A 27,390-nucleotide genomic window follows, 5' to 3' on the forward strand; every position below is an offset into this window, starting at 1 on the left:
GCTGACTGACTGACTGACTTACTGACCGACTGACTGATCTATAAACGCACAGCTCAAACTGCTTGATGGATCAGGCTGAAATAGCTATTATGACGTAGACATATTCTAAGAAAGAATTTTTGAAAATTCAACCCCTAAGGTGATAAAATAGGGGTCTGTATGTAGTCCACGCGGACGAAAGAATATTAGCCATGTTAAATGACTAATATTCCCCTTTCCTCTCCAACCAAGCATCAAGCTTGTGCTAGGAGTAGGTACGACAATAGTGCAACGGGCGGGGTTAGAACCGTCGACCTTTTGGTTTTTCAGTCAACTCCTTTACCTGTTGAGCTATTGAGGCTTATAAAATGTAATATCGGGCAAACGTTAAAATGTACAAACGAGTTGTTGGTAATTCAACACGTCATTCAGTGCGCTAAGCTCTTAATTAGCTCAAATTCAGTCGGCAGGCGACAATTGACCGACATAGATACTCCAGCTCTGAGCTCATCTCACTATAGTGTTACGTGTGACTGAGTTGCATCTGTGATGAAAGCCAGACTCGATATTGTTGGTAAGTGCCTGCAGATCCTACTAGAACACAATATCACGTCAGCCTGTGGATGTTCATAAGGGTTCCGTAGGAACTCTTATAGTTTCGCCATGTCCGTCCGTCTGTCCGTCCGTCCGTCCGTCCTCGGTTAATCTCAGAGACTATTAAGTGCTAAAAATCTGTAATTTGGCATGGATATAAATAATAATCACGCCGACAAAGTGGTGAAATAAAATTGTGATAAATATTTTTTTTAGGGTAGCTCCCCTACATGTAAAATGGGGATGAATTTTTTTTTCACGTCTACCCCATAGTGTGGGGTATCGTTGACTAGGTCTTTTAAAAAGACTGTGGGTGTGGGAACATCATTTTTCGATTTCTAGGTCCGTTTGTAATATATTATGATGTTTTAAAGTGCAATTTTTTTACGCTGCGCGTGGCCCGCCACGCACTTGGCCGGTTTAAGAGCTCGGCCATAGCAAAATTTTATGTATTAAAGTGCCTTTCATAATATGAGAAATATAGAATGAGATGAAATCCTTTTCCTACCTCGTCCTATATATCCATACTTACTAATATTATAAATGCGAAAGTGTGTCTGTCTGTCCGTCTGTCGTTGTTTCTAGCACATGAAAGCGTGTGATAATTGCTAAGTATACCTACGTACGGTACGTGGCTGTAAATCTTTAGGATTCCTAGATGGTAGGTATGGTATGTTTAATATCATAAAAATAATGATTTTACAGGACATTACAAACGGCTGCTTTGCTGGTTTCTTTTTCTTCAAATCTGTTGTTGCGATGAGGTGTGCGACCGTCGACCGTTGGGGACCAAAACGGAACCCTTGCCACCGGATAATCGATTCCAAGTCGATATTCTCGATATTTATGATACCCGGTACATTCCAAACAAAAATTATACGGGTATGACAGTTTTTTTACTGTTGGGTCTAATCTAACTACATTGGCGCATTTTCATCACCCATAGTTACCTACCTATACAACGTTAGTTTTAGTTCACGCAAAAACCGAAACACCTGTCGAATATTTTTACATAAAGAACAAATAAACCCCCCCCCCCCCCCCCCCATGGGTTCGAAACTAGTCGGGCTAACGTCGACTAAATACGTGGTAAAGCCGGGACAGATATTATTTAGAATGGAAATCACTCACGGTAGTTTAAACGCTAAAATAAAGAAAACATATTTAATGAAAATTTATGAAGTTATAAGCTTGTGGTGTTGAGCTGTGAGCGAGTGAGATGGCTAGCGTCGATCGTGCGCGTTCCCGCTTGCACGGCTCGAATCAGCTGGTGCACGCGGTCATTCAACTAGCTGGGTGTCCAAACTTGCAGGATTTTAAAGTATTTTTTGGTCAAAATATAACCCGTAGTAAAAATGATTGCAATCGATTCTGTTACACAAACTACTTTCAGGTTTTGTGGTATAGGTACTAAAACTAACGTTGTATAGGTACTTTCATCTTTTCACCTTGCGCAGAAGCAAGCACCATAATTTATTTTTTATTTTTTATTAAGATACAAGTTAGCCCTTGACTGCAATCTCACCTGATGGTAAGAGACGATGCAGTCTACGATGGCGTGGTGTAAGCGCATCCGTCTCGCGAAACATACTAGTATAGTTAGACCCATTTAACTACTTATGAGAACATACCTACGTACTATACGCAATTACTACTTCCTAAGCTTGGGAAAATAGAATATCTAACCTGGTCTGATAAAACTGACCAACAACGACTCATCAACGCCTAGCCCAAACTGGCAAACCCTTGGACCTAGAAAGCTGAAATTTAGCACAGAGCTTCTTTGAAATTCCGAATGAAGAGGATTTATAATTTCGCCGAGTGAAGCAGCAGGCGATCGTTAGTTAGGTAGGTATAAGTCCTGCAAATAATTGCTAATGCGCGTGGCCGCTATTTTAGTGACGTCAGCACTAGACTGAAGTTTCGAGTTGATGGTATATTTTTATTTCGGCTGACCTCAAAATGACGTCATTTCGATGTTAATGAGACATCCCAGCCCAATAGCAATTTGCGGGACTTATACACATAAAATTTTCAGTTCGCTTGTTTTCAACGGATGGTGTATCCACTTTTATTGCCTTCACCATATCTGCCCGCGGGGATACGAAGCCAAATGAAAGGAACCGCCGGAAGCCAATTCTTCTGAGTCCTGGTCAAATCCGACCCTACCCCGATTCGGATGCCGTTTGGAGTCCCAATTGTAACAACACTGTTATCCAAAGAGATGTGACGGCGAAAACTTCTGTGCAGGTAAAGTTGAATCAAAACTTTAAAATCTATATACCTAGGTCTCTAAATCTATATAAGTATCTATATAGTTCTTGCATTTCACGAAGGCCACTGGCTCATGCTTGTGTTTAAGCCGTATCGGTATACCTACGTAAGGTACACAGAATGTGTGCGTTTGACAGCGCTTGCTCGCGACTGGTTGGTCCGACATGCACGCACACTTACGCAATGACCATAATATATAGTATAATATATAAAATATATAAATATATAAGTATTTGGATATTAGCTGAGACCTCATACACGCGACTTCATCTGCGTGGATTTTAAAATGGCGGCTGACGCGGCTCTAGTTCCAATTTTGCCCACCTGAGCAGATAAGTGGTGGCACTGCATATAGGTACAATATAATTTTAGGTGGAATGGATAGCGCCACCGAAGGATAACAAATGCGTGACAATATACGCAGTGTTAGCTGTTATGCCGGATGTATGGTACAGCTTCGTGGAGCCATTGTCTAAGAAGGTTTGCGAGGATCGCCGGAACATGGAGGACATGCCACCTATGGAAAACGGTAACTGCCAAGTATGCGAAGACGCTCAATACTTAGTAAGTACCTATTTCTACCTAATTTTTATATGGAGCTGTTTTATAAGGGATACCAAAAACATGGCAGTCATTGTGGACTGCCAACGCAAGTTGGCAGTCCACAATAAAACTTTAAACTTACTTAACTTACTTAACTTTAAAAAACTTAAAACTATGAAAAAAATTAGGAGCTGTCAGGAGGTACTCCGATTATCGAAAGCCAAAGAATTTGGAAGTACTACTACGTATTCCTATGTCGATGGCGAAAGCATACTTGATTCTTTCATCAAAAATGCACCTTACTAGGTTGCGTTAAGGAACAAAAATAAGCTAATAAAATTAGCATGTCGGTGACGTTACCTTGAAGTTTTTACCCATCCAAAAATCGTCCAACGCGCCTGAAAACGTTTTACATTAAAAACGGGAAATGCTACATCTTTACTCGTAGGTACTCGCGCAATTTTTTTTTTTTTAATTGACGAAAAGAGAACATAATTAGTAGCCTCAATAGCTCAACGGTTAAAGGAGCGGACTAAATTCCAAAAGGTTGGTGGTTCAAACCCTACCCGTGGCACTATAATAGTCGTGCCTACTCCTAGCACAAGCTTTACGCTTAGTTGGAGGGTAAAGGGGAATGCTCTAATATTCTTTAAATAACAAAAAAGAAGCAGCATGAAATGAAGAAGCAGATGAGGCATTCAAAAACATTTATCTATTTAAGTAGTTAACTACTTATCCACCGACGATGAAGTACACGACAGGTCGAGATGGCAATCGGGGTGGGGACCAACCTGTCGCGTGCTAAAGCTTTTCCCACTAGCTACCTACCAATCTAATAACAAAGCTTTTTTCTAAAACCTAAACTAACCTAGACTAAAGAAGTCTAGGTTAAAAAGCATTTGTATTGGCTATAAATTATTTTGACGAATAATTAGCGAGCAGAAAAGAACATTCAATAGATAGGTACCTACGAGTTTAAAATAAAATTAAAACGTGCGCGGTGCGACAGAAATAAAATTATACTTCACACATTTTTCTGTTATTTTGTATGCATTTAAGTATTTTTTATTGTCTCTGTGCTTTTTCAAGCTCACTTTCGATGGCATTTGGTCCTCCCACACCCATCCGCTGATGTTCCCCAAACACGAGCTCGCAGTGTCGCCGCACTTTAGCGACGTCGTGGGCGCGTCCCACAATCAAAACTATAACGTTTTCAAAATGAATGCCGAAGCCAGCGCGGCGCTCAAAATGTTGGCGGAACAAGGAAACACCACTAAATTGGAAATGGATATGATAAATCAGGTAAAATTATCTTGAAATTAAGTGAATTTATGAGCTTAAATTGCTCATACGTCGTATTTACTCACAAAAAGCTGAATAAATAAGATCCTATTCTTGTACTTACTTTAAATTTTACTAGGTAGCTACCTACGTAAAGTCTGGCAGATGAATGAGTCTAAGCAGTTGAGTTGGTAGTATCTGAGCAATCGAGTAGTCTGAGGATTTTTTTTAATTCAAAATAGGTACTATTGTAGTAAGTGATAATTTTAGTTACGTTAACTTAAAACTGAAACTACGAAATTGAGTCTAGTCCGAAGAGTTAAGAAGAGTCTGAGCAGATAAGTAGAGTCTGGCAAGTTGAACAGAGTTTGAGTATCTGACATGTTAATCAGTGTAAGATTGCAGTTAAAACGAGGCAGATTTATACCATGCAGCGATATAACGCTGTCTCGTTTTAGCTGTGCGTTGAAATCTATAGTGCGCAATTTACCATTGCTCAGACCCGAGTAGTTAGCGCAGTCTGGAGAGTTAAAGAAGAGTAACATCACTGACGAGTGTGTTTAATAAACAGGTTGGCGTATCAGTCCGTACGGTAATAAAAGCATCGAGACAACCAAGACCAAATATGGTGACGCGATCCATATTTCGTGTGAGCAGGGAACATCACCTGGTGTCTCTCGTGACTGCTATAATTCCCTCTCCTGACTGGTTTCTCGGGGTATCCAATATGGAGCTATGTGACGCCATTACCAATAAATGGGCGCCGAGTTTTACGTTGAATGTTTACCCACTCGATGCTGGTACGGATAGCGGGATAAAATTTGATGTAAGTATAGATAGATGTTTTTTAACCAATGTGTTTGAGCTTAACTGCGATATACCGGCTAAGTACAGGTAGGTGGTATGTAAGGTTAAACAATCTGGCTCATTTGGCTGGGATTTCTAATGGTAAGGGACAGTATAAAGTTGCAACTAGTAACACGGTACCTACACGCAATAATTCAGTTTCAACTTCCAATGTCGCTCTTTACTGAAGATTAAATGGGTTGCTGTCTCTGCAGGATTTGCTAGCAGACTAGGCAGTATGATTATGGTAGCTATGCAACAAGCAATAGGGTAAGGTTTTCTTTGCAGATAGTGTTTTTAGTTATAAATATATTTTTTCTGTGTTGTGAACAAAGCCTTTTAAATCTATTTACGACCAAGGCTACCTTTAAACCAAACCAGAACCAATTTAGAAAATTCCTAATCTGACTCAAGTCCCAACCTAATATAAAGCGAAATCAAAAGTACTGTACTCAAATGAATTTCTAAAATTGTAGTCTCCCAATGAAGACACAATGCCACCGAAGCCTATAGCACGAGCGGTGATCAACAAATCGGTGTTAAAAGAGCTGATCAAGCCGTTCGCGAAGCTACACTTCAACCTCATGCGGACCTATCCAACCCTGGCCTGCGAGACATCAACGCCAGCCGACGAGCTCACTGAGAGTAAGTGTAATTGGTAAACAACTTGAGCAAAAGTGGCTTAGTGGAGGAAAGAGGCGTATTTCAACGCCAGTTGACGAGCTTTCTGAGAGTAAGTGTGATTGGTCAACAACTTGAGCAATTACCTAAGTGGGTTGCAAAATGTAATGTCTTTTAGATGTGTGTGTGTGTGTTTTAGATGAGGACAGACCAGAGCAGAGGGTGAGCGGGCAATCAGTACAAATTGAAAATTCGCCGACAACCACGCCACCACCTATGTAAGGACCAAAATAAAATCTATTTTTTCAAAACAACTTTAAGGTCTATGGCCTACAGCCTTCTTATCCGTGATTATCGCAAAGTGGTGGTCTGCGTTATTTTATCTCAGTCGTGTGCCGGTGATGGGTTGAAATGATGGTACCTACACGATAGGCAAACTATTTTTTTTAATAGGCTCTTCTCCTGTGCTCCGCGTCAAGGGCATCAAGACACGATTAATGAGTCGTAATTATGATGCCTAGCCTATAATTTCTTCCAGTGAGGAGTATTCTCCAGACCCGGACACGTCTGAGGAGTAACCGATGATGGCTTGGGAGGACCGCACTCCTGCACAATCGTGTCGTATCCTATATGATGTTATGTCGCCCATAATAATTACTTCCAGGGAGAGGAGTATTCCCTAGATCCAGACGCGTCTGAGGAGCGTCTGATGACGGCATGAAAGGAGTTTACTACTGCACAATGGTGTCGTATCCTGTATGATGTTATTTTGAATAAAATTGCTTCCAGTGAGGAGTATTCCCCAGACCCGGACGCGTCCGAGGAGTGTCCGATGACGGCGTGGGAGGAGTGGGAGCCGTGCGCGGGGGAGTGCGTCGACAACGCATACGTCGGGTACAAGACGCGCTCGCGCTACTACGTGGTCGATGGGATCGCCGTTGGAAAAGATCTAAATGTAAGATTTATGTTTTACTAGCTAACGCCCGTGAATTTGTCTGCGTTAATTTCGTGGAAAAGTCCCGTGGGAACTATTTGATTTTCCGAGATGAAAAAGTAGCCTGTGTCACTTTCCAGGTATAGTCGGCTGGCAGCATATAGGCTTAAAAAAGACGAAAGACGATATTCTATGACATCGAATAGCCCTCTCTGTGGATCTTAAATTAGGAAAAACAAGGAATTTCCGCGGGATTTTAGAAACCTTAATTCGTCCATCCATTCGGGTTAGCGCGAATTTGCAGAACGATAATATGATTGCGGCAGAGTCAAACAGGAGCCCATATTAAATTAAGTATTATTTATCTATGTAGTTAGTACATATAATGTACTTAATATTATACCTAACTGCAAAAAAAAAGTAATTTTTGAGTTACCGGTGGTTACCGCCGAAAAACACGAGAATTTTCAAAATAAAGTTTCTAAAAAAAAAATTATACGTAGGATTCTTAGGATTAGTCCAACCTGGGTCCTTGACATTTTTTGAGACATTAGTTTTTGAAAATTACCACGTTTTTTTGGCGAGTTAACGAGTTAGGCGAGAATAAGTTAACTAAGGAATTAATAAAAATTGAGCTTTAATGTCGTTAGGGTCCAGATGTAGAGGTTCCAGAAGAATGCTTTGATAAATATTCGGACCACGAGACAGCGCCTTGTGAAGAGGAGTGCGAAGAAGAAGAACAAGTTATCCGTTATAGCAATTAGCAACTAAGTAATAATTAGGTATTTAATATTTTCCAATTAGGTACCTAGGTACTAATAAAATCTATAAAAAATGTTTTTTATTTTTTCCTGGTGTTTTCAAGCCAAAATTCAAACAATGATTAAATAATTAGATAAGTAGTTAGTTATGTATAAGTAATGTACCTATGCAAAATATATAACTCCCGCAAATTGCTAATGCGCGTGACCGCCATTTTAGTGACGTCAGCACTAGACTGAAGTTTCGAGCTGATGGTAGGTTTTATTTCGGCTGACGTCAAAATGACGTCATTTCGATGTTAATGAGACCTTCCAGAGGAATAGCAATTTGCGGGACTAAATATAATGCAAGATCTTTGATCAAGTGTTTTAAAACTATCCGGCGCGGAAAAATGTGCCTTTTTCTAGCTACTTCTAGCTTATCTTTTTTTGTGGTTTTACTGCTTTTTTAAGTTTTTACTGCTAGTGTTCTAGATCTAGAACCCAAGGTAGTAAAACCAAAGAATTTTATTACCTCCTATGTCGATGAGTGAAACCAATAAAAAAAATTGAGCCTTTCTAGTTTGTCTGTGGCGTGAGCAACCAACACCAGCAACACAGAGTTATGTGTGTAACTAGAGCGTGGATCTGCGCATGCTGCGCAATAATTGCGCAACGCGCAGCTAAAATCTAAATTGTCTATGGGAAATTGTGACTCTGCATCATTATGACTATGCTTTATGGTATTTATTACATACATTTATTCATACTCTTTGGCTTGAGCTCTTACGTCATCGGAATTCGAATTTCGATGTGCGTGCGACATCTTGTGATTCTTGATTCTTTCATTGCAAATGTTCATAAAAAGATTTTAAATAGATCATCCTAAATTGTAAATGTTATTATGCTGGAAAAGAAACCTCGGTCTGGGTTTAAACGTTTGCTTGGTGTAACTGCGGCGACCATTTTTGTAGCAGAAGCTGTGGGATTCGCTGTGTCTTACGGACTGTGGTACAAGTTGAATTCCGAAAGAGGTGAGTCTTTTATAACGTAAAATAAATAGAAATATGCATCAATAGTTTTCTTTTCTTGGAAAAGTTCTCACTATTCTCACTGAGCCATTTCCAAGATGACTTTTACAAAATTTGCAAGTCGTGTACATCTTGTGAACTAAAAATCGATTATTGTTCTCTTCGTGTTGAACCGGAACACGAAGAATCAAAGATAATTTAATTCCTTTATAATTTTAATTCAGTATTTGCATCCTATCATCCTAATACTATAGTCAGTTAGTCACTTAGGTAATAGGTATCATATTAAGTAAAATGATCTCTGTGGGTAATTTTAAATTGAATTTGTGGCATATTGTTTTAAATCTAATAGCTATGATAGATAGATAGATAGTCTGGAGTATGCTAGGACAAAGAAGATTCTTTATAAATCACCTGTTTTTCGTAAAAAGACTTTCTAGTCTTTTTAGAGAAACCTTTCTAGGTTTCTTTGTACTATCAGAAAATCTACTTAATTACTGATATTTTTTTCAAAGTTTCAGGCTCGTAATGGTCACAGTTTTCGTCTATTTTCTTAATTAACTTTAAAACTATTGACTTATTAAAAAATTAAAAAACGTCGACTAAACATGTGAGTAAAGCCAGGTGTGAGATATGGATAGTGGAAATCACTAATGAAAATTTTCTCTTTTAGATTTCCGTCTGTATATGCACAAGAACTACAACTGGGTGTTGGAAGGCTATTACACGATTGGAGAGAAGATCGGTGGGCACAAAACCCGTGAGCTTGATCAGAAAGTGTGGACCAACGAGGGCAAGATATAACTGGTGAGATGAACATTGCGGCTAAGTCGGCCTTCTGGATTGTCACTTTTGGCACAATCGGCTACGGCCTCTTCACCTTTGTCAAACCTGATGATGAACTGCTCAAGAAGGTCATTATTATTTTTGTCAATCAAATATTTGTCTGTGTGTGTGGTCACTGATTACAGCAGGAGACATATTTAACATTCCGGCAGGCTCCTATAGAAATAATAGAATGCACACTACAAACATTCAATGGGACTAGGCCTTCCATTATTAAAGTTCAGTATGTGTTACGGTTGCTGAAAAAATTGTGCTCGCCAACAAATCTACACTTTAATAGTTTTGTATTGGGAAATAGTATATATTTCTAGTATTTTAAAAGTTGTAAAAATACAAACATAAGTTTATAAGATCTAAAACTTAACTATGTTCTTTGAAAAAAAATGTATTTTTTGCTAATGTTATTGCTTCCATTATAATTAATTAATAATTCTAAGAAACACTTTTTTACTAGATTTGTGTGTAGTTTCTACCAATACGTTGGGAGTTTGTAGTGTCTTTCTCTTGGGCCAGTGGGGCATTTTACATCTCACGAATTTTGATAGAATTTGACTTCAAAGTAAAATGGACCTAAAGATTTAGTTATGCATTCAGTAAAATTTGCATAGAAATGATGATTAAGTACTACCAATTTTTGTTTCTCAAGGGTTTTGCTTGGAGAACTGACTGTAGAATGTAGATGTATGGACTAACTTGAGCTTTAAAACAAGGCTGTTAAAGTCCATTTAGCTATGAAGTTAAAGTTTTGGAATTATATCAATGTTGGGCAGCTGTAAAATGTCATACTAACTCTACTGGTCATAGAAATTAATTTTAATGTTCAATTTGCAAGATGTTGGGTCACCAGGGTGTTAAGTGTATGTCCAGCTAATAATTTTATTTGTTTTATAAACTAATCCTTGTTACATTTTGTTCTAATTTGAGATTAAATCAATAATTACTTTTAACCACTTTCTAACTAATCATTCAATTAAAAAGTCCTGTCAATAATTTAGTAATAACCTAATTTTTTTGTTTGTTTGATATTTTCTGTTCTATGGTTTTACCATAATCAATATTTTCAACATAATTTCTGCTTTTTGTTGCATTTAATGCTACTTTTATTGTAATGTCAACAACAAAGAGTAGTGAAAAAAGTTTTTAAATTAATATTTACATACATTGATAAACAAAAGACATTCTATCCAAAATATGTAAGTAGGTAATCATCAGGAATATTTTAATTTATGTATTGTTTATTTGCATTTACGTATGATATTTTCTTTTTTTTAATTAATCAGTGTCCAACACAAATCATTCACTTGAAAAAAGACATATTATACAACATTTATATATCATCATGTTTGATTCATCATCATAATATTGTCAATCTTGATTAGATTTCAAACTTGAATACTTTATGTAAAATCAAAAAAACAAGTGTGTGTCAAACTCGCGCACTGAGGGTTCCCTGCTACAGTCGTACTTTTTCGACATTTTGCACGATAAATCAAAAACTCTTACGCATAAAAATAAATTAAAAATCTGTTTTAGAATGTACAGGTAAAGCCCTTTCATATGATACCCCATAGGTACAGTATAGTATCTTGCTTTGAAAGTTGAAAATACTAATTATTTGTTCATGAACACATAAATTTTTTTTGTGATGAAACCACAAAGTCACGGTTTTCGGACTTTTCCCCATACATGATTCTAGGTCAACTTTTAATCATAAAATGCACCAATTATTTTCCTATCTTTTCAGCTGGACAAAGAATCTAGATTTACCGACGCTAGAAGGGTAAGTCGAGACACCATTAGAGTTTTGAAAGAAGCCGCCAACCAAAGTCCTGAAATTGACAAGAAAGTTGATGAGTTGCTCAAGAAGGGAAAATGAGTGACAAAAACACTATCCTAGAGAGGCTGAGCAGGCGAGACGCTCAGCGGTTAGAGAAACTCCAAAAAGCGCACAAGGCAAGGGAAGAGGTAGATGCGACTAACGAAAATGAGGAATTCTTCTCTGGAGCTTTCAAAATACGATCCGACATGATAGAGCAACTATTATCCCAAATACCCACATTAGAAATACACATCTTGCCCCAACACTTTGACAACATCAAGCGTGAAGTAAACGAATTACAAAAGTTCGTCGTGACGTCCTCATTTTTCCTAAAAGAGTTCAACATGCGTAAATATTTAGGCATCGTAGCGAACTTGCAAACGAAATGCTACGAATTAGAGGACAGATACGTCCCGCGCAAAAAATTCGGCTTCACTAGAAAGAAACTTCCCAAAAGCCACACCCAAAAACAGATTTCGCTTGACGAACACGACGGCGCAGGCAAAACGGATAGCAACAAATGGGATGATAAACTCTTTGGTTTTGATTCGCAGGAGGACAAAGTTTTGTCGTTAGAAAACGACGAGTTGTTTCAACGGGATGTAGCACTCAGGAATTTGAAAAATTGTACAGTGGGTTTGAAAGGTGTTATGGGAACTCTGCATTTGACTAATTTAGATAACTGTATAGTGCTTACCGGACCAGTTACGTCCTCCGTTTTCGTAGAGAAGTGCACCAATTGTAAAATTGTAACAGCGTGCCAGCAACTGAGAATGCACAGTTCGACTCAATGCGATATTTATCTACATGTGACAAGTAAAGGCATCGTCGAAGACTGCTCTGACATCCACACTGCACCGTACAATTTGCATTATGATGATCTGGAGAAGCACTTCAACATGTCCTCATTAGATAGAAACAGCAATCACTGGGATAGCTTGGACGATTTTAATTGGTTAGCGCCTGACGTGCCCTCGCCTAATTGGTCAATTTTGGACGTTTCACAGCGTGTATGCAATTGGAATGATTGGTGGTCAAAAACGCCATTATAATATTAGTTTTAGTAACTTGTATATCGGGACTTATTATAAACCTTTGGATTTGAAATCTTCCTTCACTTACAAATAAACAGTGCCTGATTTTAATTGTATAAAATAATCAGAATCATTACCAGTTTAGAGTAGTTATTAAAAAAAATTAACCTGGCTTGCTCGTAAAATATGTACAAAATACCTTTCATGTTGAGAATTTTAGTAACTTTACCCCAAACAAGTTTATTTATGGTTGAACAAAATGGTTCATCACTTTCTAGTGCATTCCGCAATATTTTCTTAACTGGAACACGAATGGTAAAAACATATTTTGAAAAATTGGCGGTAATTATAACGGAGCGGAGACGGTTGTCTTGATACAGGGAAGGACCTTCACAGCCCTAAAAGAACATATTATTTGCACCAACGTCACGCGATGCGTGTTGATTAGCTTGCAAAGTTTTCTCTAAATTGTAATATAAGTAACATTATTTTAAAAAAAAATTATACAAGTTCCAAGATACGACTGTCGGACCAACTGGCGCCCCGAGCAAAGACATTCAACAAGCGTTACATCGCGTACATACAGGGTGTAACCAGAACGCTGGCTAATAGATACGAAACGAAGAAACGACAGTAAAGAACGATAGTGTTGATGATCACTCTAAAAAAACTCCAATAAAACCTATATTTTGTAAAATTTCACGATATATTGCAAATAAAACATCTGACTGATGCTAGAGGTCAACGAACGTTCTGTAAGTAGGCCGCTTGGAGTCAATGGTGCGTCGTAGGCGGGGCATTAACCCGAGTTTTGCACGCTATACATTGCGGGTTTGAAAATAAAATAAAATAAATAAATCACTATAACCAAAAAAATGAGGCAAATTGTTATTGGTATTGGATTGTGTTTAGGTAGTATAACAATAACGCTAAGTTTTTGCTAGTGTTCTGGTTACACCTGTATATATACGTTACATAGCGTGGTGCGAGTTGTAGCCAGTGTGTTTCTACCATTAACGTGTTACAATTTAGTGTACCTAAAAACTTCTTAATTAAGGAGTTTATTCATAAACTGGTACTATTGCAATTTGTACCTACTTTAATCGTATTTTTTATTATATTTTCTTACCTTATTGCTATTACCTCAGCCCCAGAGGTTTATTGTAATCAACATTCATAATTTATTGATCAGATGCTATCAATAGGTAAACAATAAATAATTTAGTATAATCAAATTATATGTAGATTGTAGGCATACAAACAACTACATAGCTAACACAACATAGATGCTTTTATTAAATTTAATATTATTTATGAATAAAGAGTTTTGTATTAAATATTGACTTTTATTTGAAGAAATTGTCGATAGCAACCCGGATTTGGGAAGCAGGCCGTGAGCGTCGCCTCTGAAACCAGTCGTACAGTGCCACCAACTTCTGTTCTGTTCCCATTCCGTTCAGGTGGGCAAATATGGAACTAGAGCCGCATCAGCCGCCATTGCTAAATGCTCTCAAATTAGTCCCTCGTCTGTGCAGGCCTTTATAAGGGGGTTTAGTAGAAAGTAAAAACAAATTAAACAATAAATATTTATTTTACAGTAAAAAATACCTACCGTGAAATACCACAATATTATCACGGTTATTATTATTACTATACATAAATATTAATAAATATAACAAACCTATTTAAAATACATCGACTCAAATATAAACCAAATTAAAATTATAGACAACTGTTTATAATACAAGAAATAAATTAGTATTTGTCTAATAGGATGCTGAACAATCTCAAAATTTTGATATTATTTAAACATGAACACATATACAGATAGTAGGTATTGAGAATTAACAGAATATTAAAATAAACGCATCATATCGTCCCCATAGAGACATTATACTTAGATTAGTTAGATAAAAGTAAATAAGTGTTATGTTAATATACTATGTATAATCTAAATTGTAACCAAAATTCAATTCTAAGACATGAGTGTAAGAAAAGATAAGTACCTACCACTTACCTATTATTAGATAGGCACAATAAGTAACCAATAACTATTGAGTATGAAACTGAGTTTAATCAGGCAAAATAGAGTAGGTATTTAAATTTTCACGAACTCTATAAACTAAGTACCTACCTATGGTGACGCCACAATTCTTGAACGCTCAGAAGTTCTTATTTGCCATGGAATGCTCCACATAGTGTTCTAAGCGAAAGAGAATGGCTATAATTTTAGATCTCAATAGATTTTTGTACAACCAAGTTAGTAGCTACCTACTACGATTGTGCAAAGGCAACTATTCAAAAACCTAATTGGATTCTAACGAATTCAGTTTATTTGCTAATTTTGATAAATGAGCATAGATAGCAGTCGTAACATATTATTACCTGTTTCAGTCATGCAAAGAAATGAAGACAAAAAGATTTGAGAGTAGAGACTTAATTTTGTAAATATTGTAAAAACAGTCTTACAAAATAATCGTTTTTAATTATAGTTTATAATCTAAGACTAATAATCACCAGCTTAATTTAGTTAAAAATCGTAAAATATCCTACCTAAAGAAGATAAAAATAAGGGAAACGTTTTAGAACCACTACTTATAATTAGTCAGGATGGGATTTCGCAGGCGATTTAAAACTTGTATTATGTAAGTAGTATCAAATTGTTGGATTTTATGTAAAAACACTCATCATTCATGTGTTATTTTGACCAAAGTTTTCATAGATGTGTTGGAATAGAATAGAATATGTTTTTATTCAAGTAGACTTTTTACAAAGTTATAAAAGTAGGTTCTTCTAAAGGCAAAATAGAGATACTATTCAATCTTAAATAATAAGTACACAAAGAAGATAGATGTGCTGTTAGAGTTTGTACACGGAATTAAAACTAACAGACATGATTAAACAATGCAGAGTCATTTTCCAGATTCCACGGAAAACATTATAGAAAAAATAATTTTTATTTCTCAGAATTTTAGTTTAGTTTAACTTTAGTGTACAATCGAATTAGATACGATTGTGAAAGAAAATGTGGTTTCAAATTACACTTTGCATCAAAATTCTAGTGTGGAAAGTCTATGGTCATAGATTAAGTACAAAAATGCCAATAAATGTCTTTTGTGACTCTTTTTTAATCTCTTAAAAGCACATTAACACTAATAAAATAATTATCTATATAAAGCCTGACCAGAAATATAAAAACTTGGTCGGGGGGCGCCACTAGTATATGGTCTATGGTCACTAAGTATTGTAAAGTTTATTGTAGGTATTGGTTAAATTAGTTCCACGGGTTTTTTCTGCGATATTGGCGAGGTGTTTTTTTTCTGGTCAGGCTTAAAAATAACTTACAATAAAATAAAAATATTACAATTCGACTTATAAATTTATAATAATAAATATTATGATTAAAGTTTTTTTTTAGCATGCCATGCACAAAATATGTAAGGAGAAAAGACCGAATTATTAATATGTATAAAGTAGACCGTTATTTATATAGATACATAAGTATAAAAATATTACTGTTTCTAAGCCTAACATGTAATGGGCAGTTTATTTTCAAAGGCAAAGTCAAACCAACTTTTTGTTTTATATCCGTCGTTTTATATTGGTGGGTACTGAAATATTTATGCACTATCGGCCATTTTGGTGTTCGGATACACGGCGAGAAAATGTTTTCATTACAATTTTAATTTCATATCGAATTTAGATAAGTACATTTCACTTCTTATGTCGCGAAGCCTATTATCGGTTATAAAAAAACTACATCATTGACATGACTAAAAGTGCTTTTCCTTAGTAAAAAGGATAGTTAAGACCCTTCAGTTTAGTTTAAAGATTCCGCCATTTTGAGATGACATTCCGCGTACAAGATGCCGCATATTTTTTTCTGAAAAGATATCACATTTTCACGCGTTACGTTGGTTTGACCGTATTTACCGTCTAAAAGTATTTTTAAAATGGCCACAGACTTTTGATCGGCAGGACAAGCGTAGCTCCGCCGACTTAATTTTTGGTTGTCTAAAGCGCTCCGCCCACGTCCGACAATCGGAGACCGGTTTTTTCGTCAAAAAATAATACAGATTGTAATATTGAAACGCATGCATCCTATAAAAAGTCAGTCAAACAATCTGTGATTAAAAATTATTGGCTCGAATATCGAACCTACAACAAGTCTGACGTCGACTGAGCGCCATAGCTTGTACAAACTAACTAAGCCAGTTCACGCCTTCGATCAAAGTGAATAGATCACTGATTAAAATTTTGATATTTCAAAACTGTCAAATTTATTTCTAAGTTAAACATTATCTGGCGATTGATAAATCAGCCCTATAAGCTGCCCTTTAATGATTTCAGCCGTCTAAAATATTGGTCGATCAAAAGTCTGCAGGTCTCTAATTATTATAGTCAATTGTCTTTTTTTTAAATAAATTTTACACTAGACCCAAGAAACTGACAATAATATGGCTAATTTTGCTAAACTAAAACTTGTCTTATTGGAACTTGGCTGGACACACTGGCGTGGACAGGTCTAAATCTAGTGCTATCCTTTTTCAATGGCAGCATTATGTAATGGATAGCAATAAGTGACTTGTCAGTAGTATAGTTTACAGATTGTGTACAACAAAATTAGCCACATTATTTTTTGCTGAATTGTACCTTTTAGCCTAACAAATAGACAATCACTTTCACCAATTAGGTTTTTTATGTGTGATAGTCCACTGCTGGTACGTGTTGTTGGGATCGCAGGGCGCCAGGCCCAGCGTCCGCGAGTGGGGCTGCAAGGTGAGGCAGTAACTGTGCAGGCGGTGAATCAAATGGTTATGATTGTCGTCGAACCTGAAAAAAGTATTATTGCAAAAAAACGGATGATGCAGTCTAAGACGAAGCGGGCTAACTTGGAAGGCATATGGCAGTTTTTGTTAAACCCGTACCCCTTTGGTTTGTAACCTTTTGGTTTAGTTTGTAGGCATTGTACAGTACTACCACTTATAAGTCGCATCGGCAAAATTAGTTAGCGCAGAAAAGCGGAACGTTGACTGAAACTGAATGTACACCAATGAAATACAGACCTTATTGCTTGACGTTCAGATTTTAATCACCAGAACAACAGAGACTCATGCTATCCAGATCATAATTCGCGCGTACAAATCAAGCCCGTAGGCAACAACCAATAGCGGACGGCCGCGCGCTATGATTGGCTGAGATATTTTAGCGCCAATGGATGTGCAAGGCCTAAACATTTGAACATAGCTTTGAAGCTACCACAGACAAACCTGAAAAGATTTAAAAAAAAATTACCTCCAAGGCCCGTCCACAGTGCCGAGTCTGCAGATGGCCTGCTTAACACTATCCGCGTCTGCTTCCACACAGCGCTCGCCCACCCCCAGTTGCCCCGCTTCGTTCAGCCTGAACAGCTGGTTGTTGCCATTGCCGTGGCAGGTAGACGTGCCTAGGAAGAAATAATGGGGCATTGCAAAAAACAGCAGTATAAATCATCAAAAACAAGTTCATAAATATCCATATCCATACCTACTATTATTTTTAATGCGAAGAAGGTGTGCTGTCTGGTAGCTTTTCACAGCCAATTTGTTTAACCATTTTTGACAAAATTTGATACAGAGATACCTTGCATCCAAGGGGACATAGGCTACTTTTTGTCCCGAAAAATCGAAGAGTTCTTAAAAACCCAAAATCCACGTGCATTTTTATCCCGGAAAATGTAAGTTTCCACGCGATTAAAACAAATCTGCGCGGACGAAGTCGTGGACATCATTTAGTTTAGTCATGCTTACATTAATTATTGAAAAATGTCCATAAAACTATTAAAGAATGCTAAAATTGGTGTCAAGAGAAAGACAATCGAATAATGACAAAATTGGAACTGAAAAAGGATTGCTAATTTTATTAGTTTATGAAAGAGAAAGAGTACCAAAAATGTATTCAAGTGCAAACATTTATAATTTAACAAAGTATGGACACAATAAAAACTTTATCGAAGAATGCACTTACCAATATAGGCTGGAGCGGCTTTACCCATAGTGTCCAAACACAGCCCAGAAGCTTTATTCTTCACCATACCCCAGTGCACATTCTTCGGCAGCTTCGGAAATTTGTCATACACGTCGTAAGCAACGTTTTCCATGAACCAACCAAAGTCTTTGCATTGCAATTTCTTTTTCAAGGCCACTTGATCGGATATATCTCCCATATCCAAGAATCTCGCCATAGGTTCTCTAGTATAGAAGTATTCCTTGTGCTCTTCATCGAACCAGGTTTCTATAACTCTCTTATAGTTGATAGTGATAAGTGAGCCTTTGCGATTTTTCGCTAAATTACCGAACGAATATGGCATGAATGCTCGATATACATGCCCCACTCTCGAGCAAGGCACCCATTCGATACTTCCCCCGCATTGCCAGATTTTGAAACTAAGTTCGAAGTTTTCGCCACCCCAGACTAATAGTCCAGGATCATATGCTCCGATTTCGAGGAAATACCGCCGATTTATAGCGAATAGTCCCCCAGCGTGAGTCGGACTCTTGTAAGGCTCGGATTTGTGCTTATGCTTATCTGCTTCCCTTTCTGGGACTTCGTTTTCTTTATAAAGCATTCCCCATTCAAAAATACCCCTGTAATTCGTCCCATGTTGGTAGACGGGTCTGTATTCAAAAGTTCTATGGTCTACGCCATCTATGACTGGTACTGTCATGATTCTATAGTCTCTGTAGATAGGGGCTAATAGAGGGGGCAACCAGTTTACGTTGACCTCGCAGTGGGCATCTAAGAATACAATGACATCGCCCGTTGCTTCCTTGGCGCCTGTAGATCTTGTACGAATGAGACCTTCTCTTACAGAATTTCGTATTATCCGCACTTTGCCGTGCCATCGTTTTATGTAGTTGTCTAGATTCTCTTTCAGATCGTCTTTGTCGGAATAGTCGTCAACCTATAATGAAAAAGTTTCTCATAAATCGTGAATGGATGAAAAAAATATTACTCAACTGTGCCTTAGAGAGTAAGTTAGGCTGTTGTCAGCTCCTGTTATTATCACTGACATCTGATACTCAATTTTTTTAACCAGAGTCAAAGTCGTAGTTTTAATCAAGTCGTGTATATAGAAGGATTTAGAGGCCGACCACAATATCGTGCCAAGAAAATCCCCACCAAAAGGTATGTGATAAATGGAAGGGGTCCCAATGTTCAGCAAACTTACCAACACAATTTCATGCAGTACATGCGTGGGCGAGCGGTCGATGACGCTGTGAACAGTGCGCATGAGCACGCTGAAGCCTTCGTTATGGAACACGATGATCACAGACGTGGTGGGCAGATTCTGCGGGTAGTGCCAGAACCGACACTCGTCCAGGCGAGTATCGGGGATAGACCTACAAAATATTTGCAACTATGATTTTGTGTATTGACTGTGAACAGGCAACAGCAGGTCGATTGCGGATAAACTGCATCAATCATTATTATTCTCAATTGTTGTGATTGGCTAAATTTGAAGCAGGCTAACTTGGAAAGGGTATGGCAGTTTTATTAAACTCGTACCCCTTATCAGTTCTTGTATAGCATTGTACCGAAACGCTAATCGCTTGGCGGCACGGCTTTGCTAGTTTGACTTCGGTAGTTAGCTACTACCGAAGTCTCCCACCAGACCAGACCAAGTAGGTTTAAAAGAAAACTATACATTTTAGCGTTTAAACTATCGTGTGTGACTACTATTATAATTGTATGATAAAACGGCTTTACTCACGTGTCGTCGACTTTAATCAGACTAGTTTTGAACCCATCCAGGGTCCTTTTTTTCACAGGGACTCAGTTCGCGCACGCGTCGCGGTTCTAACGTCGACGAAATACGTGAGTAAAGCCGGTTTATCATAGTAAGTATAAAACTATGCATCTTCGGCAATCAATCTGTGATCTTGTTACCTATTATAATATTCATATGGATAGAATAGAATAGAATGTTTTTTTATTCATGTAAACTTTTTACAAGTACTTATGAATAGTCAGGTAGTTTTAATTTACCACTGGTTCGGAATGCCGTTCCTACCGAGAAGAACCAGCAAGAAACTCGGCGGTTGCTCTTTTTAATTTTTCAATTTACAATGATAATCTAAATAGACACCCAGCGCAAACTCATGGCACAGAGGTTCCTTGTATGATGTAGACAAGGAATAAGGTCGGATTTTTCGAAATCACCACAGGGGCGAAGTCGCGTTCGCTCGCTAGTAATTTTTTGTACCTGTTCATAGCAATGTCATCCGAGGCAGCGATGTTCATGCCGTATTTGCTCTCCGAGTCGGCGATGTCATTGGCCCGCTCTTGCGACATGTGATACGGCAGGCCCTCCTCACCCGGCCCTTTCACTGACACTTTGGTTTTAGGCTCGAAGTTACCCAGCTCTGAAATCCATAATATATTTTAAAGCCACCAGCAATAAAACTTGCTAAAGTCAACCAATTAACCAAGCACAAAGCTGGACTTGCTATAAATACTTACAGCAAGTCTATTTCTGCAACTTTTTCCATTAGAAAATAACTTTTGACTCCAGTTGCAGGTTTCCCCACAATATTTTCCAATTCCATTAAATCAAATGATATTTTATTGCTTAAAAAATGCACATAACCTAAAGTTAGAGGTGCATGCCCGGGAGCGAACCTCGGATGCCTGATTAGAAGACCAACGTCCTAACCACTAGGATATCACCACTTTTACTCTAAATAATGTAATAGAAATTGTATCAGCTATTTTTAATATCAGGACCATGTGTAGCCTATATGGAGCTACTCACTCATACAAAAATTTACAAAAAAATAAAATAATATCTATATAATGCATAAAAATGTAAATTAAACTTTACCAATATAGAAATGTCTCTTTTTGTTATGTTTGATCATCGTCGCTAGTGGATACAATTGAAATTGCAGCATAATGTGACAAAATAATAATAGAACAAGGAAACAGCTCATTGCGAAATAAAACAACATTTAAAAACTTTTTACAGCTTAAATAGGGTCTGAGATTTTGCACATGCAGTCCAGTCCAGTCTCCAGGTCTTCAACTATACCTACTCATGCAAGAAAACCCGTTTTATTGCAGTGTGATTGAAGAACAAACCAACAAACACACACTTTCACATTAATAATATTGAGTAGTAGGGTAGGATAATAATATTATCATTCTAATTGCTTGCTAGTAAATTTTTTAAGTAAATTATTTTTCACATTTTAATATCTGATTGTACATTTCAATTAGTAAGTACAGAACCCGACAGGAAATATTGTACATAAACCTTTAGAAAGAGATAGTGGTTTCGTAGAGCATTATCTCTATTGTTGAGACCGACAAAAGCCACATAGGTGTGAGTGACAGAGACAACGCTCTACCAAGCTGAAACCTCTTCTAAAGTTTGATGTACAATATTTCTTGCCGGCTACTGTATAAGTTTTGATTGCTGCTATTATAGAATCAGGTTTAAGTTTACAGCATAAAATAATGAACTGCCATCTATCATTATGATTAAAATAAATAAGTTTTCTTCTGAGAAATAGAGATTATCTATTGAAATACCTTGATAATGTTTTTTACACGAAAACATTTTCATTATCAAAGGAAACATGGGCATGTGTAATTAAAATAAACATTTTAAGTAATAGATTGATTACAATCTTATCTAACCAGCAACTGACCTTAATTTAATTCCCATTTTTAGTATTCCATACCTGAAGGGTACCCTATCACTATGCCTCTGCTGTCTATGTCTGTCTGTCTGCCAGTGGGCTTTATCTCGTGATCCGTGATAGGCAGAGAGTTAAAATTTTCACAGAATGTGTATTTCTATTGTAAATAATAAAGAATGAAAATTCTTAGATTCAAATTTAGTAGTTTAAATTTGAATTGGTTCAATTAAGTAGGTACAGTACACGGCCGGAAGTAATGTACATCAAAAGTAATGACATTTCGGCTTTGTAGAACGTTGTCTCTGTCACTCATACCTATATGACGTTTTGTCGGTCTCAACGACAGAGACAGTGCTCTACAAATCTGCTATCTCCTTCTAAAGTTCGATGTACATTACTTTCGGCCGCATACTATACCAATATTACTTTTAAATATTTGGTAATCATATTGTGATAGCAAGTGACAATCATTAAGTACTTAGGCACCTAAAGTTAATTATTGTCAAATTAGTGAAATATGTAGATACCTACTTTAATTGTTCAGATACATTAATAAACGATCATCATAAGATTAATAATGGGAAGAAATTTGGAAAAGTAGTCAGTACCTACAACCTTTTGCAATCATATTAAAATCAAAGTTATGCTGTAAAAACTTGCATGTTATCAAAGTTTTATGTTATAAAAGTTGTACTCCACTACACATACTCATACGAAGCAAGTCTACGTAGCGTGTAGGTGATAAAAAACCACATAAGAACACCGGCGGCGAATCATACTACATTATAGACATGCATGTAACTGTACATTTACTATTCTCAATATTATTAGAAATCTTGAAGTTCTTTGAAACTTACCGGTTTTTATTGTAGGATACACATCTCTGTGAAACTTGTAATAAGTAGGAAGATCATTCGAAAGTAATGTATTTGAAGAGTCCTCGGCAATTGAACTAGAATAACTATGCAAAGCGTAAATTAAAACTAACAGAACAACACATATTCCGGCTGTACGAAATATTCTACCACGTCTCAAGTTTGTTATTCGCATTGTTACTTCTTGTGTAACAAGAACTACAGTGTTATAAAATTGAATATTTTAATAAAACAAAAACCAAGTGCAGCTGACCACAAAATATTAGCTTCTTTTTGTGGTGTTGGTTTGGTTTTTGTTGACGTCAAAAGAATATAATTGACGTTTCAACTTTCAACATTCAATGTACTCTGTGCTTTCAACACTCAGACCAACAGACTTCAACAACTTTTGTGTCTAGAGGTGTCTAACAACATCATAGGGGTGCAACTCTAGAACATTAAAAAATCGCAAATTGAAAATCGCTTGTGGTGCCATCTAAGCGCGAGCACGGCTAAACAAATAGAGAACAGTTTACAAAAGACGTCAATAGATGGCGAGCACATTGGTGTAATTTTAATGACATTAATAAATTATAACCAAGTTTTCATGTTTTCGTGTGCTGTAGTAAATATTTATATTTCTGTTAAATTTATCTGACCCTGCTTTAATAACAGGACTCTGTAGTCTGTATTTCCTTTCACCACCTCGATAACTATATTCTAAGGATTGATTTAGTGACTCGATTCATGCCTGAACGATTGACCACGGCTACGGATTACGGACTTGTTTTTGCTTTGTGAAATGATTTTTCTGTGAATATATTTGTGCAGAAAAATGCCACGGAGATCTCGATGTGTGTCTGGATGTGACTAATTCGGTAAGTATAAAATCAGCTTACTCGTAATCTAACTCAAAATTACTTCAATGAGTCAAACTCTATGCACCATTAAGGCACCATTAGCACATTAGGTATTTTATCATGATACTAGGTATATAGTTCCTGCGATTTCGTCCGCTCGAAAGAACTATTTTAGAAATCCCGTGAGAAGTCCAATTTTCCGGGATAAATGTGGCCTACAAGTTACAACCGTCTGATGCAAGCTATCTCTGTACCAAACAGATGATGACCACCACTTTGTCTACGTGGATTTAGGGTTTTTGGGAATCCCATGGGAACTGTTTGAGTTTTCCGTGACAAAAGAAGCCTATGTCCTTACCTGGATGCAAGTTATCTCTGTACTAACTTTCATCATAAACGGTTACACAAATTTACTGTAAAAAGCTAGCATACAGACAGGTTGACACACTTTTGCATTTATCATATTGCTATGGATTATTAACTACTAATTCTGTAAATTTTTTGTTTTGTAATTAAGTGTACTTACAACATTTGTTTTGAACTTTATTGACTAAGTTATTTTTATATTATAGGTATCAGCTATCAACTAATTAAGTACAATAAGTAAGTATAGACTAATGCATATTTTATGTTATTACTTTTTCAGATGTCTGCATGGCTTTCCAAAACCTGGCTACTCCTCTCTTTGAAACCATTTAAACAATGAAAAGAGATAGTAGGACAACATTTAGAAAGCAAGACTGATAATGAAATAATATATAGTTACGAATTATCAAATTTGCAATCACCAGTTTGAAGATCGTTGAAATACACCAGTTGTGGTAGTAATATGAAAGTTATGAAAAGTAAATAACCAAAAATTTTGGATTTGAGCGTTACCTATTTCACAATCTCGTGGGTCTTGAATTTGGGTATGTATTTTATGTACCTAGTTACGAATTTATGAAAATAAATATTTTACAAAACCTTAAAACCTTTTTATTTCTATAGTGTTTTATAATTTAGTATCTTAAAGAGTCAGTCTTGTAATATATATTTTTAAACATGTTTTAAACAAACGTTAATGGAATTATTGATATTTTTTAAAACATGTTCAAAAATATAAAATATTCTAGTAAAGTACATTTACATAGCATTTAAATGTTTCGCGCTCCCGCACGCCTAGCGCGCTTTTAGTGCCCTCTAGATGTGAGCACACGCGTAACTTTGAAAAAGAAATCTAGAGTCGCACATCTATCTCTAGTATATAGTAGATAATCTATGAACAACATGCTCGTCATGCTCGTAGGCCATAAAAGACTGTTATCCAGGGCCGTAAAATAAATTTAAAAAAAACATGCTTGTCACAGACCAATAACATATAGGATAATGCTTGTCGTACAGCACTGGTCATAGATAGAGTAATAAAGGTAGATGCAGGAACGTTTGCTTTCTCATTCGCACTAAAAAGAGAAGATAAAGTTACTAATGTGATAAACAGAGACGCAGCTAACCTATTTTTTGTCCCTTATCGTGTAACTGGTTTTTTTCAAGAATACATACAACCGCGTATAAGATACCGATAGCACGACGTAACGATGAATAACACGACAATTATTACCAATGTTTAGTAGTCAATATTTGTATTAACCGATCAACAATATTTGTATTAAACGTTTTTTATGTGAAAACAAGTAAATAAGTCATAAGAAATACAATTACCACCAATTCTCAAAGTTTGTTTCGCAACTAAAGTTGCATGCCTTGTGTAGGTTTAAATATTAAAACTCTACATGAGAATAATATATTTTATTATCGCAACAATAACAAAACAAGAACCATTGTTGACAAGGATATTTTTCTTAAGTAAGATTGACAATAGGAATGTGTTCTTAGTTCGAAGTTTAAATAAGTAATATACCTGCCTAGTAAAAACTTCACAATCTCCTCCTAACGCATTCCTAAACTTTTGCTTAGGTTAGACAATCTTTCAGATGGCAGTCCCTTAGTTAAAATGTCGGCCTCCATCCGTTCCGTACTTATATAAACGATATTGACTATTTTTTCTTTTACATATTGTCGTACGAAAAATGTTTTGATGTCAATATGTTTTGTTCTGTTGCTCACTATTTCATTTTTGCATATCTGGATAGCCGCTTGGCTGTCGCTATATATGAGTACACAATCTTGCTGCTTGCATGCAATGCTATTAAATAACATTTTTAAATGTATAGCCTCTTTTACGGCTTCAGTTAGTGCCATGTACTCAGCTTCTGCTGTAGATAAGGCTACTGTTCTCTGTTTTCTTGATTCCCAGCTTATACAGCCTCTAGACAATTTGAAACAGTGCCCTGTATAGGATCGCCTGTCCAGTGTACATGAAGCCCAATCTGCATCTGCAAAACCATAAACAGAGTATGCAGTCTTCTCAGTCTTCTCATAACATATTCCGAGTACAGGGGTCCCTTTCAAATACCTTAGTACTCGTTTAGCACACTTAAAATGTTCTTCACCATAATAATTATTAAATTGTGATAAATAGCTAACGGCATACATTATATCTGGTCTGGTAGCCACAGCAAGAAACATCAACGTTCCAACCAAATTTTGATATGGCAAACTTTCATCTTTCTTTTCCTTTTTATCCAATTTCAATCTTGCTTCTATGGGTGTACTCACTGGTTTACACTCATGCATGTTATATTTACAAAGAGCTTTCTTAATATAGTTTTCTTGTGTCAACTTTATTTTTCCTTTTTCTACTTTAATCTCTATTCCTAGAAATTCGGACGGTTTTCCTAAATCTTTCATTTCAAACTTAGTTGTTAACAATTTCTTTACTCTTTGTAACTTTTGTTCTGACGAATATGCAATCATTAAATCATCAACGTAGAGACAAATAAGTATTTTTTCTCCTCCTTCGATTAAGAAGTATATACAAGGATCTGCAGGTGATGGTTTGAAACCCAAATTTTTCAGCTCTGTGTCTAACTTTTTAAACCATTGCCTTCCAGATTGTTTCAATCCATACAAAGCTTTTTGTAGCTTGCACACCTTTTCTCCTTTCGTATTTCTTAAGTCTTCTAACATCCTTTTTGCTTTAAGTAATAATTTGAAATCTTTATTACTGCTTTCGTCATTTATTATTTCTATTAAATATTCTTCTAAAAATTCTGGGATTTTCATTTGTATATTTTCGTCCAAAACACCATTTAAATAAGCAGTTGTAACATCCATCTGATTTAACGACAGATTTTCTTCTACAGCCACTGCTAGTAGTAATCTGAGTGAGCTCAGTTTTGCAACAGGTGCCCATGTCTCATTATAGTCTATCCCAGGTCTCTGCGTGAACCCTTTAGCTACAAGGCGAGCCTTCTTTCTCTGCCCTTTATCTTTTAGTATCAGCTTGAAGTCGATAACATTTCTTTCTTTATCTTTATTTTTAATAATCCATGTACCATTTTTAACATGT

The 27,390-nt window shown here is 36.6% G+C and overlaps 3 protein-coding genes across 6 annotated transcripts; 2 read left to right on the forward strand and 1 right to left on the reverse strand.

Annotated features, from left to right (window-relative positions):
* Positions 1 to 417: 417 nt before the first annotated feature.
* LOC117984690 (spondin-2-like) lies at positions 418 to 7,873 on the forward strand. Of its 3 annotated transcripts, none has more exons than XM_069500127.1 (10): positions 418 to 553; positions 1,279 to 1,455; positions 2,612 to 2,823; positions 3,220 to 3,411; positions 4,480 to 4,692; positions 5,243 to 5,497; positions 5,994 to 6,162; positions 6,317 to 6,416; positions 6,928 to 7,093; positions 7,723 to 7,873. In XM_069500127.1, the coding sequence occupies exons 1-10, from the start codon at positions 529 to 531 to the stop codon at positions 7,834 to 7,836; spliced, it is 1,623 nt and encodes a 540-aa protein (XP_069356228.1). In that variant the 5' UTR covers positions 418 to 528; the 3' UTR covers positions 7,837 to 7,873. The 3 variants fall into 3 exon arrangements, with proteins under 3 accessions (XP_069356228.1, XP_034827224.1, XP_069356229.1); XM_034971333.2 differs by having other exon boundaries at positions 6,338 to 6,416; XM_069500128.1 differs by lacking the exon at positions 7,723 to 7,873 and adding an exon at positions 7,213 to 7,369.
* Positions 7,874 to 9,516: 1,643 nt separating this feature from the next.
* Positions 9,517 to 13,879, forward strand: Tbcc (Tubulin-binding cofactor C). Of its 2 annotated transcripts, XM_034971343.2 has the most exons (3): positions 9,523 to 9,757; positions 11,434 to 11,535; positions 11,589 to 13,879. In XM_034971343.2, exons 1-3 carry the CDS (start codon positions 9,656 to 9,658, stop codon positions 12,558 to 12,560), a joined length of 1,176 nt encoding a protein of 391 aa, XP_034827234.1. In that variant the 5' UTR covers positions 9,523 to 9,655; the 3' UTR covers positions 12,561 to 13,879. The 2 variants fall into 2 exon arrangements, with proteins under 2 accessions (XP_034827233.2, XP_034827234.1); XM_034971342.2 differs by having other exon boundaries at positions 9,517 to 9,650; positions 11,434 to 13,879.
* Positions 13,880 to 14,114: 235 nt separating this feature from the next.
* Positions 14,115 to 23,382, reverse strand: Pgant7 (N-acetylgalactosaminyltransferase 7). The gene is made up of 6 exons (XM_034971332.2): positions 23,083 to 23,382; positions 20,788 to 20,947; positions 19,753 to 19,924; positions 18,549 to 19,485; positions 17,838 to 17,988; positions 14,115 to 17,375 (listed from the first exon to the last, which is right to left on the reverse strand). The coding sequence occupies exons 1-6, from the start codon at positions 23,273 to 23,275 to the stop codon at positions 17,225 to 17,227; spliced, it is 1,764 nt and encodes a 587-aa protein (XP_034827223.1). The 5' UTR covers positions 23,276 to 23,382; the 3' UTR covers positions 14,115 to 17,224.
* Between the last annotated feature and the right edge of the window lie 4,008 nt (positions 23,383 to 27,390).

This window comes from Maniola hyperantus, chromosome 8 (genome assembly GCF_902806685.2).
Source record: "Maniola hyperantus chromosome 8, iAphHyp1.2, whole genome shotgun sequence".
Lineage (NCBI taxonomy): Eukaryota > Metazoa > Arthropoda > Insecta > Lepidoptera > Nymphalidae > Maniola > Maniola hyperantus.